The sequence below is a fragment of the Microcaecilia unicolor genome, chromosome 7 (genome assembly GCF_901765095.1).
Source record: "Microcaecilia unicolor chromosome 7, aMicUni1.1, whole genome shotgun sequence".
In the NCBI taxonomy this organism is placed as follows: domain Eukaryota; kingdom Metazoa; phylum Chordata; class Amphibia; order Gymnophiona; family Siphonopidae; genus Microcaecilia; species Microcaecilia unicolor.
The window spans coordinates 282,685,759-282,700,743 of record NC_044037.1 but is presented as its reverse complement, the minus strand read 5'-3'; the positions used below and the strand labels follow the sequence as shown (position 1 = coordinate 282,700,743).

The window sequence follows — 14,985 nt, the reverse complement described above, 5'->3', positions numbered from 1 at the left end:
AGAGTCTGCAATGGATTATACAAACAGCGTTGCTTTGTGGAAATATTTATTCAGAAAGAGTGAGTAGCTAGAACTTGTTGTGTTCTCAATTCTTGCAATCCAGATATTTTAATAGACTCAGAAACTGATCATGTAATTTTGATAAGGTAAAAGTAAAAAAACCAAACCAAACCAAAAAAAAAAAAAAAAAACAAAGCAAAAAAAAAAAAAACATAAAAAATAAAAAAATTGCCTAAGCACAGTTAACAGTGAGAAAAACTCTTGTCAGTTTCAAAACCTTCCTTTGAAAGGGCGCTTGTGTCAATGCCGTGGTTATTTTAAGAAAAGTTTGGTTTTTTTTTCCTTTACCCATTACAAATAAGACATGCCTGCAATATAAACCAAGCAACAAAAAAAAAAAGCAAAGTGGTCATAAAAACCAGTTGTGCGATCCACCGTGCTAGAGTCAGAATTCAGATATGATGCATAAGACTAGGTAATATCAAATATCCTAAGGTTGATAGTGAAATGACAGCATAAACAAACACATAGTTAGTTTGCTTGCCCGACTTAAAGTCCACACAAAGTTTTCTTACAGATACAGCCTTGAAGTTCAAAATGGTCTTCACACACACAAAATCTGGAAGAGGATAAAATAGTTAAAATGTATATATCTATCTATATCTATTTGGAATGATATGCAGCAACTCTCTTTGGACCTCTGTATGCATATCAGCTTATGGTATCTGATATTACCTGCACACAAATAACAAAAGGCGGAAAGTGCGAATTCTGTGGAAGTACTGCAAAGTCCGTGTGCATAAATCACTTTTATTGCTGATGAGAAGAGATCACAGTTCTTTTTCCGGGGGGGCCGTTTCCCCTTTTTTTCTGTTTAGCTGTGAGGTGTCTCTGAACCGTGTCAGAACATTACATTTCTCATATCTTCCTTTATATTAGCAGACACGGTAGGCGTTTTGGCATACCAGGTAAGGGCCTATCCATGCAAACCTAGGCATACCTACAATTGCACTTTATCTTCGGCTCACAATTTTCTGATTTTTATCTCCTTCTCTTAGACCAAAGTATTCTCTGCTGTTGCAGTTGAAGAATGTAAGGATGCAGAAATATTTAAAGGGAACGATTTTGTGTACATGGATTTGGGCTCTTTTTTTTTTGGCACGTAAAGACATACAGTTGACACTGTAATGGAGTGATTCATTGATATTATTTGGTTTAGTTTTATAGATGTACTATTTTACGATAATATCTAATTTAACTGCTGAAGCAAAACCAAAGGACTATTCATTCTTCCATGAAAAAGGAAGTTTGTGGAAATACACTTTACATCTCTCTCAAATTTGTGATTTGCCTTCTAGTAAAGTTTTGGCTTGCTTGTTCAAAAGTCAGTATGTCACACCAGCAAGCTTTCCTCGAGGAAAAGAACGGGTGAGTGGAGAGCGGCACAGTGCAAATTTGGGAAGAGAGGCCAAGCCTTAGTGCAGAATGAGATTGACACGAACATTAACATGTGCTGAGTTTCACGTAATTCCAGCGCAAATTCTAATCGTGAAGAGAAAAAAAAAAAAGCTCAGCTCCTTGATAAACAGAGCCCTAAGGCCAGGGGCCTTTCTGATACAACTCCAAAATGAACGCCAGAATGGTTTATGCAAAGATATCTGAAAAAGATGCATTTAACCCAGACTACGTTTCTGTAACCTATGGCCGTCTCCAGCTAAACATCATTTGAAATCTGTTTTTGTAATTTCTCCAGAAATGGGGGCCTTAACGTTTTGCCATTCTGCATATTTACTGTTATGTATCTGTTTGTCTATATACATATACGCATACGTTCATATACAGAACAGTCCTTATGAGGACAGCACACAAAACCTTACCAAAGCTGCACTTACCAATCTAAACCTCAAACAATGCATAAAATGTAAGAGGACTAGAGCTAGATGATCAGATATCTACTTGTTTCTCCGGGTATTTATTTAAATTTATGATTTAACCCTTATCTGAAAGGCATTCAGAACACAGGAACTATTGGGACTGCAAATCTAGAGGTTTTGGGTAAGTGTTAAATCTGGACTAGTCCAAAAGTCCAACTTGAAATGTTTCATTAAGCATATTGGCACGTAAATCTTTTTTTTTCTGTACTAGTAATGTTTATGAGGACTTGAACGATGATGCAATGTTTTTTTTTTTTCAATCTATATAACTAGTTTCTACAATCCAGTAGTCCTCATAAGGGACTTTGTCAAACTTTCCTGCCGATGTATGCACCGATTAGTCCATTTAGAAATAGTAAAAAATGTCTCAAAGTAATTTGTCACTGTGAGACATTTTTTTTTTACAATTATTATATTTCATGTCTTCACACTCATTTTGGATTTTGTAGTGGACCCTATTAGTCCATATAGAAATACATCTGCATACTCAAACATATATACTGTCCTCTACCCCCTATAGAGTATTCACAACTAACATTTCACATCACTATATGAAGTATTAAATAAACTACTACCTCAGTAGACTTCTACGTGTTCAGTTACTTTTCTGGCCAGAGAAAGAGTGAAGCCTTTTGCCAAAAGGCAGACAGCTATGCTTCAACCTGTGGAGTTGTAATGCTACATCCCAGGCTCCAGTAAGTAGGCGCAGCTAAAAAATACATTGTTCTGTAGCTACTAAATACTCTTCTTCCTCACTTCCTGGTGAGAATTTGGGTTTGTGCAGATGGTGAAAACTTTGTGGAAAGGTGAATGAACATAGAGGATACGATGGAACCCAAACAACCTTAAGACCTTTAACCAGACTGGGCCCGTACTAAGTCAATGCATATTGGCAGAGTGCCGTTCAGCTTAGTGTAAGGTCACATGCAGGCTAGCTGAGAGGAAATCTATTTAGAAACATGAGGCTGTATGTCCTGAAGAAACATGCATGTTGTACAGATAACATAGGTATGCTTGGGAAGGGTGGCATTAAGGTGAAAATGTACCTGGAGTATGGTGGTAGGGAGAAAAAAAATGTGGTTAGAAAGAAAACATCCAGAGAGTTTTGATAAGACCAAGGCGCGTTTGGATCAATTTTCAGCAATATATTAGGCACTAAACACAGAGAAGAATGCGTCAGGAAATCTATGTTCTAAATATACAGAACTGCTGAGGTCATCTGTCAAAAGATTTCTATGGGGATCGATACGTAAGATACCCTAACAACTGGGCTAGCAAGGATCCCCTCTTGACGAGCAGTGGCTTTAGGGTTTTATCATCAATTCTGCTTTGTCTTAGCTTTTGCTAACGATCTCACAGAATGAACTGCTTTAAAACTCATGTAATTATTAAAATGGTGGATCAGCGCGAGCTGGGCATCCAAGATCTGGTTTTCTTAAATTAAATCTGATCCCTACAGCAACATAAAGTGCCTGGCAATCCAGAGTAATGCCCTGAAATACAGCAAACAGGTGTCAACTGATCACGCTGAAGAACCCACCTCTGCCAAAAACCTAAACCAGGATTCTTCATTGTAGGTGAACCTAACAATTCATTTTACACAGTCACAATGAACAGTCCCCTAGGTTGTGATGTTGGACATTTCCCCTCCTTGTAGATGTTTCATTCTTCTTCCTCCTCCTCCTCCTCTTCTTCTTCTTCCTCTTCCTCATCTTTTCCCATCACTTCCACAATCAGCTCTGCAGTACAAGTTGCATCCCCTAAGCTGTTAACAGCCTTGCAAGTGTATTCAGCATCATCATCCCCACAAACCTCCGAAATGGTCAAAGCACAGTTCCCATCTTCGTCATAGTCAATCTGGAAGTGGCGGGTCTCCTTGATCGGTTGACCGTCTTTGTACCAGATCACCTCAGGGTCAGGATAGCCTGTAATATGACAAAAGAACGGTGGTTTTTACCACTTGTTTTCTGTTTAACATTTTAGGAAATTCACTTGCTCAGAGATTTGGTGGAACAAAGGCATAATACGGCACACGTGAGAAACGGTTTTGCAGCTCATTTTTGAAAGAGAAGGACGCTCATCTTTCGACACAAACCGGAGAGAATCGGGGATGACCTCCCCTTACTCCCCCAGTGGTCACTAACCCCCTCCTCCCCTAAAAAAACATCTTTAAAAATATTTTGTGCCAGCCTCAAATGTCATACTCAGGTCCATCACAGCAGTGTGCAGGTCCCTGGAGCAGTTTTAGCGGGTGCAGTGCACTTCAGGCAGGCGGACCCAGGCCCATCCTTCCCCCCTACCTGTTACACTTGTGGTGGTAAATGTGAGCCCTCCAAAACCCACAACAAACCCACTGTACCCACATCTATGTGCCCCCCTCCACCCGTGAGGGCTATGGTAGTGGTGTACAGTTGTGGGTAGTGGGTTTTGTGGGTAGTGGGTTTTGTGGGGCTCAGCACACAAGGTTTGGGAGCAATTTATGAAGTCCACTGCAGTGCCCACTAGGGTGCCCAGTTGGTGTCCTGGCATGTGAGGGGAACTAGTGCACTACGAATGCCGGCTCCTCCCATGATCAAAGGGCTTGCATTTGGTCGTTTCTGTGATGGGCATCCTTGGTTTCGATTATCACTGAAAATCAGAAACGACCAAGTCTAAGGATGACCTAATTGTCAAGATTTGGGCGTCCCCAACTGTATTATCAAAACGAAAGCTGGAAGTCCATCTTGTTTCGATAATACAGGTTTCCCCGCCCCTCCACCGGGACGTTTTGCAAGGACGTCCTCAGCAAAACTTGGGCGTCCCTTTTGATTATGCCCCTCATTGTGTGTCACAATATTTATCAGTCCCCTTTTCATTTGATTAAATAAGTCACAGACAGTCTTGGTTTTTGCACAGTAACATTTATTTTATATCATTTCACTCCTTACCCATACATCCATTTCACCATTCACGTATTCATTACATTTTTTTAATCCTTGTTAAGAGTTGACATTAGTGGATATGTTTAATTTATCTGTATGCAAGCATGTATTTCCTGTTTCTCAGTGAGCTATTAGAAATTCATAGTATTATGTTTGTTAAAACATATTAGTCAACCGACAGTGACTGCAGGTGATACCAAACACTCCTACATAAAACGCCAATCAAATTTGTGCAGGAGTTTCTTCTTTTTAAAAGGCATCTTAGACATTACCGACTTTTTAAAATACACCCCTGTATTTGCTCTATTAGGGCCCTGTTTACTGAGCAGCGTTATAGGTGCATTAATGTTTTTAACGCGCATTAACCATTTATGCATGTTACCCATGTACATGCCTACAATATCCCTATAGGCGCCTACATGGCGCCTACATTCTCAGTCATTTTTTAAAATTTCATTAGCAAATTATATCTCATGAAGGCAAGACACTCTTTCAAGTAAAATCATCACAGAATGGTTCACAGTATGAGGTTGCGCAGCGTTTTGGAACTGTGTAGAGACAGACGGTATGATCACTCTTTTATTTTACATATATCAATGTAATGTGATACTTCATTTTTTAAATGCGCATTGCGGGCTCCTTTTACTAAGCGGCAGGAAGCCTAACAGGCTCGCTATACAGGAAGTACCGCCAGGCTACTGCAGCAACCTGGTGGTATTTCCCACCCCTAGCACGCTGTCATTTCCGGCGCTACAAAAACGCGGAAGCCCTTACTGCCAACTCAGTGGGTGGGGGTAAGGGCCCCACCCCCTGAAATGGCCACGCGGCAAGTGCTTTACTTGTCGCCTAGCTATTTCCTATATGAAAGCAAGACTTCTCTTTTACCAGCTGCGGTAAAAGGGGGCCTTGGCGTGCATGTAAAACACGTGCCGATGCCAGCGCTGGCCCCCTTTTGTCGCAGCTTGGTAAAAGGGGCCTTGTGTTTTTAAACACCTTCCCCCCCTCGATATTCAGCACTATGTAACCGGCCTGAATGACTGCTGACCGGTTAAATAGTGCTTAACTACCTTATATGCCCATATTCAGCTGAGAATAACCGTCTACACTCCGCTTAATATTCCCTCTTAGTGTCTAGCAGATAGCTGGTTATATCACCCGACATCAGAGGCGTATCTGGACATCGGCGGGAGGGGGGGCCAGAGCCAGAGTGAGGGGGCATATTATAAACCCCCCCGGCGCCGCCGACCCCCCCGCCGCCAACTTTGACCCCCCCCGTGCTGACGACCCTCTCCACCCCTCCTCCCACCGCCAACCCTCCCTCGCCGCCGTCGCCTACCTTTGCTGGCGGGGGAACCCCACCCCTGCCAGCCGAGGTCCTTCCGTTGCAAAGCTGGCGGGGGACCCCAACCCCCGCCAGCCGAGATCCTCTCTTCCGTTGCAGCAAAGCTTCCTTCAGTTTCAAATTCTGAGTATGACGTCCTGCACGTTGTACATGCAGGACGTCAGACTCAGAACAGGAAGCTTTGCTGCAACAGAAGAGAGGACCTCGTCTGGCGGGGGTTGGGGTCCCCCACCAGCAAAGATAGGCGACGGCGGGTTGGCGGCGGGAGGGGGGTGGAAAGGGTCGTCGGCAGGGGGGTCCAGGGCCAAATCTACGGGGGACCAGGCCCCCGTGGCCCCACGTAGATACGCCCCTGCCCCGACATAACTGGCTATCCGCCGATTTTTTAAAGCTGGCGTAGCGGCCATATTTCGCCGCGTGAAAACATGGGATATCTTTGGCCCGTCCTGGCCAAAAATAAACTGGTTATTCAATGGCGGTCACCAGACATGGCACAGCATTGAATATCCGGGCTCAGCACCAACTGTGAGAGTTAGCCAATCTTAACGCCCACGGTCTGAATATCACAGTGGAGGCAGTGCATGCAAATCTCTCTCATGAATATTCATTGTACATATCCTGAAAATCTGACTGGCTGGATTGTCTCCAGGACCAGGTTTGGGAACCACTGCACTATACATTTATTGCAGACTAGTAAAAAAAAAGGCCCGTTTCTGGAGCCAATGAAACGGGCGCTAGCAAGGCTTTCCTGTGGCCCCCCCCCCCCCCCAACCCGTCGTCGATGTTGGTGAATTGCTCCACCTCCGCCCTCAACGTCATAACGTTTGACGCGAGGGCGGTGAATTGCTCCGCCTCCGCTCTCAACGTCATAACGTTTGACGCGAGGGCGGGGCCCAGAGACTGTGATTTTTGAGGCTTCAGAGCTTCGAACATACGAACCTTGGCTTCAGTGACGTCAGAAGCCAATAGAACGTTGAGGGTGAGTTTTATATATATAGATTGTTTCTTCATTAAAATTGGCACGTTATGATCTATATATTTGTCCTTTTTTTTTTTAGTAATGTCATTTATTAGTGTTTTATTATCTATTTGCTTCTTACAAACAACTAATTTTCATAGTAATCAATTCTATACATACTGATAATTTATATGCTATGGTACTTACATGTCCTTTCATAGAATAGTGCATAGTGCACTTACATGTGTAAGTGGGGCTTTTCTGTGCACTTCAGTGACATTCCTAGGTTGGCTGCCACCCAGGGTGCAACCCACAGTGCATCAGTGGCGTAGCTATATGGGGCCACGGAGGCCTGGGCCCCCGTAGATTTGGCCCTGGACCCCCCTGCCGATGACCCTCTTGACCCCCCCTCCTGCTGACGACCTTCTTGACCCCCCTCCCACCGCCATCCTTCCCCCGCTGCTGCCGTCGTCGCCGTGGACTACCTTTGCTGGTGGGGGGACCCCAATCCCCACCAGCCGAGGTCCTCTTCTTCCCGCGAAGGCTTCGTTCTGTTTCTGTGAGTCTGATGTCCTGCACATACAACATGCAGGACATCAGAAAAAGAACGAAGCCTTCGCGGGAAGAAGAGGACCTCGGCTGGCAGGGATTGGGGTCCCCATCAGCAAAGGTAGCCCACGGCAACGGCGGAGGGTTGGTGGCGAGAGGGTTGTCGGCAGGGGTTGTCAAAGTTGGTGGTGGTGGTGGGGGTCAGCAATGGCGGGGAGGGAGTCGGCGGTGCCGGGGGGGGGGGGGGGGACTAAAATGTGCCCCCTCACCTCGGGCTCTGGACTCCCCTCCCGCTGAAGTCTGGCTATGCCCCTGCAGTGCATCACCTCCACCCCCCCCCCCCCCCGGGCACACCATCTCCTGGGAGTGCAGGGAGCAGTCACGCGGCTGTCGGCTCTGTCAGTTCCTTGCCCCAGTACAGGAAGTAATGTCAGAGAGAGACCGGCGGAGTTGATAGCCGCGCGGCTGCTCCCTGTACCCCCTTGAGGCGTACACCCGGGGGGTAATTGCATGTGCCCAGTTATAGAATTGTCTTTCACACTCCTAAAGTTAGGAGAAACAGGGGTGAATTTAGGGAGGGGAAAAAAAAGGAGTTTAGCACTAGGCTGATAAATTTATGTAAATGAATGGCAGGCCTAATTTCTGAGCATAATTTTTAAGCACATCAGTACAGTCTTGCTTCCGGCCAATTTCTGAAAAGAAGAGATAGCAGCAAAATAAAAAAGAATAGAAGGAGACCCCACCTCCAAAAAAAGAAACAAAAAGGCACATTACCTTCGATTTTACAGTCAAATCTAGCAGCACTTCCTTCTACAACTTCCATATTAGTCAGTGTCTTGGTAAAGTAGGGTTTGACATTGGCCTTTTCTTCATCAACTTCTTCAAGGAAAACATGAGCAGCATCATCTGAGAGGGCACCAAAACGAGAGGTTACAACATGACATAGAGGGGCATTTTCAAAAGAAACGTCTAAATAAGAATTTGGACGTTTTACAAAGACGTCCAAATTCCAAACAGGAAAGAAGGTCATTTTCGAAAAAGATGGACGTCTATCTTTTGTGTTCGAAAATACTATGGGCGTCCTGTGATTTGGACTTCCCTTCTTTTGGTCCATTTTCGAACAAAAGGTGTCCAAATGCAAGATGTCCAAAACAGAGGAGGAGTGGCTTAATGGTTAGTGCAGTGGGCTTTGATCCCCGGCCACATGGGTTCAATTCCCACTGCTGCTCCTTGTGACTTTGGGCAAGTCAAATGCAGAAGGAGCATTTTTGGATATGACATCTAAGTCTGAATTTGGACGTTTTTTTGTAAAACGTCCAAAATCAGAACAGGAAAGGTCATTTTCTACAAAACAAAGTCTATCTATTCTTTTTGAAAATGTTGTTTGGAAAAATGTTTTGTGATTTGGGGGAGTAAGGGGAGGTGGTCACCTGGCCATTTGGGGCACCTCCTGTGTGGACTAGAGGAGTAGCCTAGTGGCCAGTGCAGCAGACCTTGATCCTGGGGAAGTGGGCTCAATTCCCACTGCAGCTATTTGCTATAAAAACTGGTCTAGCTCAAAACATCTAAGTTTTAGTCTTGGACGTCTTTGTTTTGTCCATTATTGTTGAAAGACGTCCATGTCTTAGGAATGCCAAAGTCTCGCCTTGAACTCATCCCTAGCACGCCCCCTTGCGATTTGGACGTCCTTCTGATGAACTTCAGAGAAAGACGTCCAAAAAGAGGTTTCGATAATACTGATTTGGATGTTGCTGTGAGATAAACTTCCAAATGCTGACTTATGTCACTTTTTGAACATCTATTTCATTTGAAAATGAACCTGATAGTATATCCCAATGTTTTGTGAATATGATCATTTGCACTAACATACTAACATAGTAAATGACAGCAGATAAAGACCTGTACGGTCCATCCAGTCTGCCCAACAAGATAAACTCATTTTACATGGTATGTGATACTTTATATGTACAGTGGGGGAAATAAGTATTTGATCCCTTGCTGATTTTGTAAGTTTGCCCACTGACAAAGACATGAGCAGCCCATAATTGAAGGGTAGGTTATTGGTAACAGTGAGAGATAGCACATCACAAATTAAATCCGGAAAATCACATTGTGGAAAGTATATGAATTTATTTGCATTCTGCAGAGGGAAATAAGTATTTAATCCCTCTGGCAAACAAGACCTAATACTTGGTGGCAAAACCCTTGTTGGCAAGCACAGCGGTCAGACGTCTTCTGTAGTTGATGATGAGGTTTGCACACATGTCAGGAGGAATTTTGGTCCACTCCTCTTTGCAGATCATCTCTAAATCATTAAGAGTTCTGGGCTGTCGCTTGGCAACTCGCAGCTTCAGCTCCCTCCATAAGTTTTCAATGAGATTAAGGTCTGGTGACTGGCTAGGCCACTCCATGACCCTAATGTGCTTCTTCCTGAGCCACTCCTTTGTTGCCTTGGCTGTATGTTTTGGGTCATTGTCGTGCTGGAAGACCCAGCCACGACCCATTTTTAAGGCCCTGGCGGAGGGAAGGAGGTTGTCACTCAGAATTGTACGGTACATGGCCCCATCCATTCTCCCATTGATGCGGTGAAGTAGTCCTGTGCCCTTAGCAGAGAAACACCCCCAAAACATAACATTTCCACCTCCATGCTTGACAGTGGGGACGGTGTTCTTTGGGTCATAGGTAGCATTTCTCTTCCTCCAAACACGGCGAGTTGAGTTCATGCCAAAGAGCTCAATTTTTGTCTCATCTGACCACAGCACCTTCTCCCAATCACTCTCGGCATCATCCAGGTGTTCACTGGCAAACTTCAGACGGGCCGTCACATGTGCCTTCCGGAGCAGGGGGATCTTGCGGGCACTGCAGGATTGCAATCCGTTATGTCGTAATGTGTTACCAATGGTTTTCGTGGTGACAGTGGTCCCAGCTGCCTTGAGATCATTGACAAGTTCCCCCCTTGTAGTTGTAGGCTGATTTCTAACCTTCCTCATGATCAAGGATACCCCACGAGGTGAGATTTTGCGTGGAGTCCCAGATCTTTGTCGATTGACAGTCATTTTGTACTTCTTCCATTTTCTTACTATGGCACCAACAGTTGTCTCCTTCTCGCCCAGCGTCTTACTGATGGTTTTGTAGCCCATTCCAGCCTTGTGCAGGTGTATGATCTTGTCCCTGACATCCTTAGACAGCTCCTTGCTCTTGGCCATTTTGTAGAGGTTAGAGTCTGACTGATTCACTGAGTCTGTGGACAGGTGTCTTTCATACAGGTGACCATTGCCGACAGCTGTCTGTCATGCAGGTAACGAGTTGATTTGGAGCATCTACCTGGTCTGTAGGGGCCAGATCTCTTACTGGTTGGTGGGGGATCAAATACTTATTTCCCTCTGCAGAATGCAAATAAATTCATATACTTTCCACAATGTGATTTTCCGGATTTAATTTGTGATGTGCTATCTCTCACTGTTACCAATAACCTACCCTTCAATTATGGGCTGCTCATGTCTTTGTCAGTGGGCAAACTTACAAAATCAGCAAGGGATCAAATACTTATTTCCCCCACTGTATACCCGAGTGTTGATTTGTCCTTGCCTTTTTCAGGACATAGACCATAGAAGTCTGCCCAGCACTGTTCTTGTACTAAGTTCTGAAGCTAACATCGAAGCCCCTTAAAATTTACACTCCAGCCCCTCCCTATCTATTCAGTCACGATCAGGGCATAGACCGTAGAAGTCTGCCCAGCTCCCGTTTTGTTTCTCAATTACCGGCGTCGCAACCCAATCTCCGCTAAGATTCCACGGAACCATTCCTACTAAACAGGATTCCTTTGTGTTTATCCCACGCATGTTTGAATTCCATTACCGTTTTCATCTCCACCACCTCCCGCGGGAGGAGATGAAACGGTAATGGGATTCAAACATGCGTGGTATGAATTCTGAAACTATGGCAAGAATTGTTTGGAAGTCTTAGGCAACATAAGAATCACTGTGTATGTTAGAACAAAGCTATGGGCTATATTCTATAACTAAGCATGCCCACAAAAACACCCATTTCTCCACCCATAACCACGCCACTTTTTGCCTGCATGTGTTAGAAGTTAGGTGCACTGCGTTACAGAATATGCTTAGCGAGTTTAGCACGTAAATTCTAATTATTGCTTGTTAAGTGCTGTTATCAACTCTAATTAGCTTGCTACGCCAATTAAGTTGCGTGCATTGTTATAGAATCTTGCTGGATTTCAGCACGGATCTCTAACCGTACTATTTAGAATCTGGGGGATAGTGCATAAATGCAAAGGAAGTATTCTTCACATGAGTTGGACATATGTATGTTTACCACTTATGCATGCAACTTACATAACATGCTCTTGCTGCATTTATGCAACCACAGTTATGCCAGGTCTATGTTGCAATAGCATTCTAGATGCTATTATAGAATGGGTTCTCACTACACGGCACTGGGACCTCTAAAAGGGGTTGCCCCAGTTATGTAATCGGCCCCATTGTGTGCAATTCTAGAGACTGCACCATCAGAAAGACATAAATCAGATAGACTTGGAGCAAAGGGAGGCCATTAAAATGGTCAATAGTCTCTGTCATAAAGCTTAAGGGACAGACAAAGGTCTAAACATGTATATTCTGGAGGAAAGATTGCAAAGGAGATATATAATACCTCTAAGGTATAAATGCAAAGGGTTTGCTGTCTGTAACCAGGTAACTCCTGGGTCCACCTTAGCTCCACCCCTAGACCAAGCTGGCATTAGCCGGCTAGTGCTAGGGCAAGCAAGGCTAGTTTTCAGTGGCATTATCCAGGTTATGTCAGCCCATAGTATTATAATGGATCTGAGCTCCTGGAAAGATCTGACCATTACTTGGTAGGGGAAGTTCAATATTTGTAAAATGTTGATTCTCCCCCAGATTCTCTTTTTACTCAGTTATCATTATACTCAAAAAAATTATTTCCAGGACTCCTGCTTATTTATCTTCTTTAATCGCTCCTTATACCCCATCTCCCCTTCTGTTCCTTTTGGTTACTGCTCTCAACTCTACTTGCCACTCTGCTTTTTTCTCTCGGGGGGCCCCCTTTCCTTTGGAATTCCCTCCCTGCCTCTGTCCCCTCAGAACAAGCCTATTTATAATTCAGATCTGCCTTAAAAACCCACCTTTTCTCTCTTGCTTTCCCTTCAGGATCCTAGGACAGTGGGGGCTGCCCTCAACATTGGGGAAACTTAACTTTTACCTTCCTGGTAACTTTCTATTTTCCTCTTTTGCTTTATAGTTCTTTTAATTTTCTCTGGTTTATTTATTTTAGTCAGTGAACTGCTTTGACTGATACAACTGAAATACAGTATATATTGTTTGGCAATGGAAAGGATTTGAAATAAGATTCAGCACATTATCTTCCCTTAGAGAAAAAGGACGGAGAGGTCTTTTTTAACTTCAAGATATATTATTGTTGTCTATTTCTGGTCTCTTTCTTCTTCCTATATCCACTGGATTGGACTGGAGAGTCTGACGGCCCATCCTATCCCATTATCGGCATATGTACTCGTTACCCATCTAGAACGGAGGACGCACAAACTCAATTCTTGAGGGCTACAACCCAGTTAGGTTTTCAAACTTTCCACAATGAATATGCATGAGATCTAGTTCATATAATGTAGGCAGTGCATGCAAATAGATTTCATGCATATTCATTGTCAAAATCCTGAATAGCTGACTGGATTGTGGCCCTTGAGGACCAAAGTGGTGCACTTTTGCTCTTGAATGAAGAATCCGCAAAAAACATTCTTTTATTCCTGCGACACTCAACCTCTGGGGCAGAATTTAGAATACCTAATACTTAAAGGGTCCCCGTATATCCACCTCCTGTATTCTGCTGATAGCTTTAGAATTTGTAAGGGACAGGGGAGAAAATTCTGGCAGTCCCAGGAGGATGACTTATGTGCATTTAGATTTTCCCTGTTTTTACAGATGGCGCTTTTGCTTCACTGGAAGTTTTAGGAAACTTGATGCGTGAGTGGTATACCTTTTTCCCATTTTTCTGATCACATATTTTGCTTTGCACTCTGTTATCCTTAAAGTCTAAAAATGTTGTCTCTATTGGAATGGCTCATAAGGGGTTGATTTCATGTTCATATAGAGCTTAGGCTAAAGACTTGCCTGCCCTCCTCATCATCACATGAAGGGTTGAGACAGAGGATCACAGAGTTTTTGGCCACTGATTTGTCGGTATACTTTTTACTGCTCTGTGTTGTTGGCTCAGGTCTGTGACTGGTAGAGTAGAGAACAGACGAGAGATAGTTTGAAAGGAGAAATTCCCTAAGGGCTAAGTATCACTGTAATAAAGGTTCTATGCTGCAGAAATCAGAACTGCTTCTCCCATAGAAACACATTTACCTGGTTTTTGAAGAGCTTTTTCTCTGGAAACGGCTGCCTTTAGCTGCAGTCTCTTGACACTGCCGCTGAAGGTCACAGCAGCCATTTTGAGATTGGAGCTGTGAATTGCTCCTGCCCTGGTTGGGCCACTAGCCACCAGCACCTAAGGTAGGCCTGGGGGGTGTTGACAGGTGGGTCTGAGAGAAAGGGAGGGAGAGGAAGGCTGTGTGTGGTGATGGCGGCGGGGAGTGGGTACTGTCTGGGAGGGGGTGGAGCCTGGCCAGTATCAGTTCTGGCTGAAACCAATCAGTGGATTTCAGCCACACATTTGGTTTTGGCTGAAACTGAAAAGCCTGGCTTCAGTTGGCCTCTCAATTAATTTCTAACCTTAATTCTAGTGGGAGAGAGTTCCACGCTAAAGCTGCCTGATAAGACAAGGTTAGAGAGTGTATCCTTTTCAACTTGACTTGTGTTAGTGAGGTAAACTGAAGAGTCAAACAGTTGTGTTGATGAAAGTACTTATCTCAATACACAGATATCCACAATTTAAATAATAGTCAAGCCTCAACCTCAAGCGGAAGCAATGCAATTTGGACAGAAGTGGGGTCATTCTGTCATATGTTTCAGGATATGGTACAAACAGGGCTGAGAAGTCGGAGTCAGTCGGAAGTAATTTTGGGTGGTGTTGGGGTTGATAAAAATGTTCCGACTCCAGCTTCAAAACGAAAGCTTACAACATTATAATATATAGTACATTTATCATTTCATACTTACATATTTTTCCTAGACCTAAGTACTGGTAAATTGTAAGTTAAATTTACAAGTACTTTAGAACCAGAAGAAAAACTTTAAAGCTCGTTATCAGTAGGAATCGGGGTCGGACAGTAGAAAAACAGAGGAGACGGAG

General features: G+C 43.9%; 1 protein-coding gene across 1 annotated transcript in view; it reads right to left on the bottom strand.

Moving 5' to 3' along the window:
• Window positions 1-2,847: 2,847 nt before the first annotated feature.
• The window catches only part of LOC115473940 (myosin light chain kinase, smooth muscle-like), a 247,079-nt gene continuing 234,941 nt past the window's right edge, over window positions 2,848-14,985 (bottom strand). The window contains exons 17-18 of the mRNA XM_030209146.1: window positions 8,479-8,610; window positions 2,848-3,859 (exon numbers count right to left, since the gene is read on the bottom strand). Of these exons, the coding sequence (XP_030065006.1) occupies window positions 3,597-3,859; window positions 8,479-8,610 (395 nt within the window). The 3' untranslated portion in view covers window positions 2,848-3,596. The remainder of the gene's footprint in view (window positions 3,860-8,478; window positions 8,611-14,985) is intronic.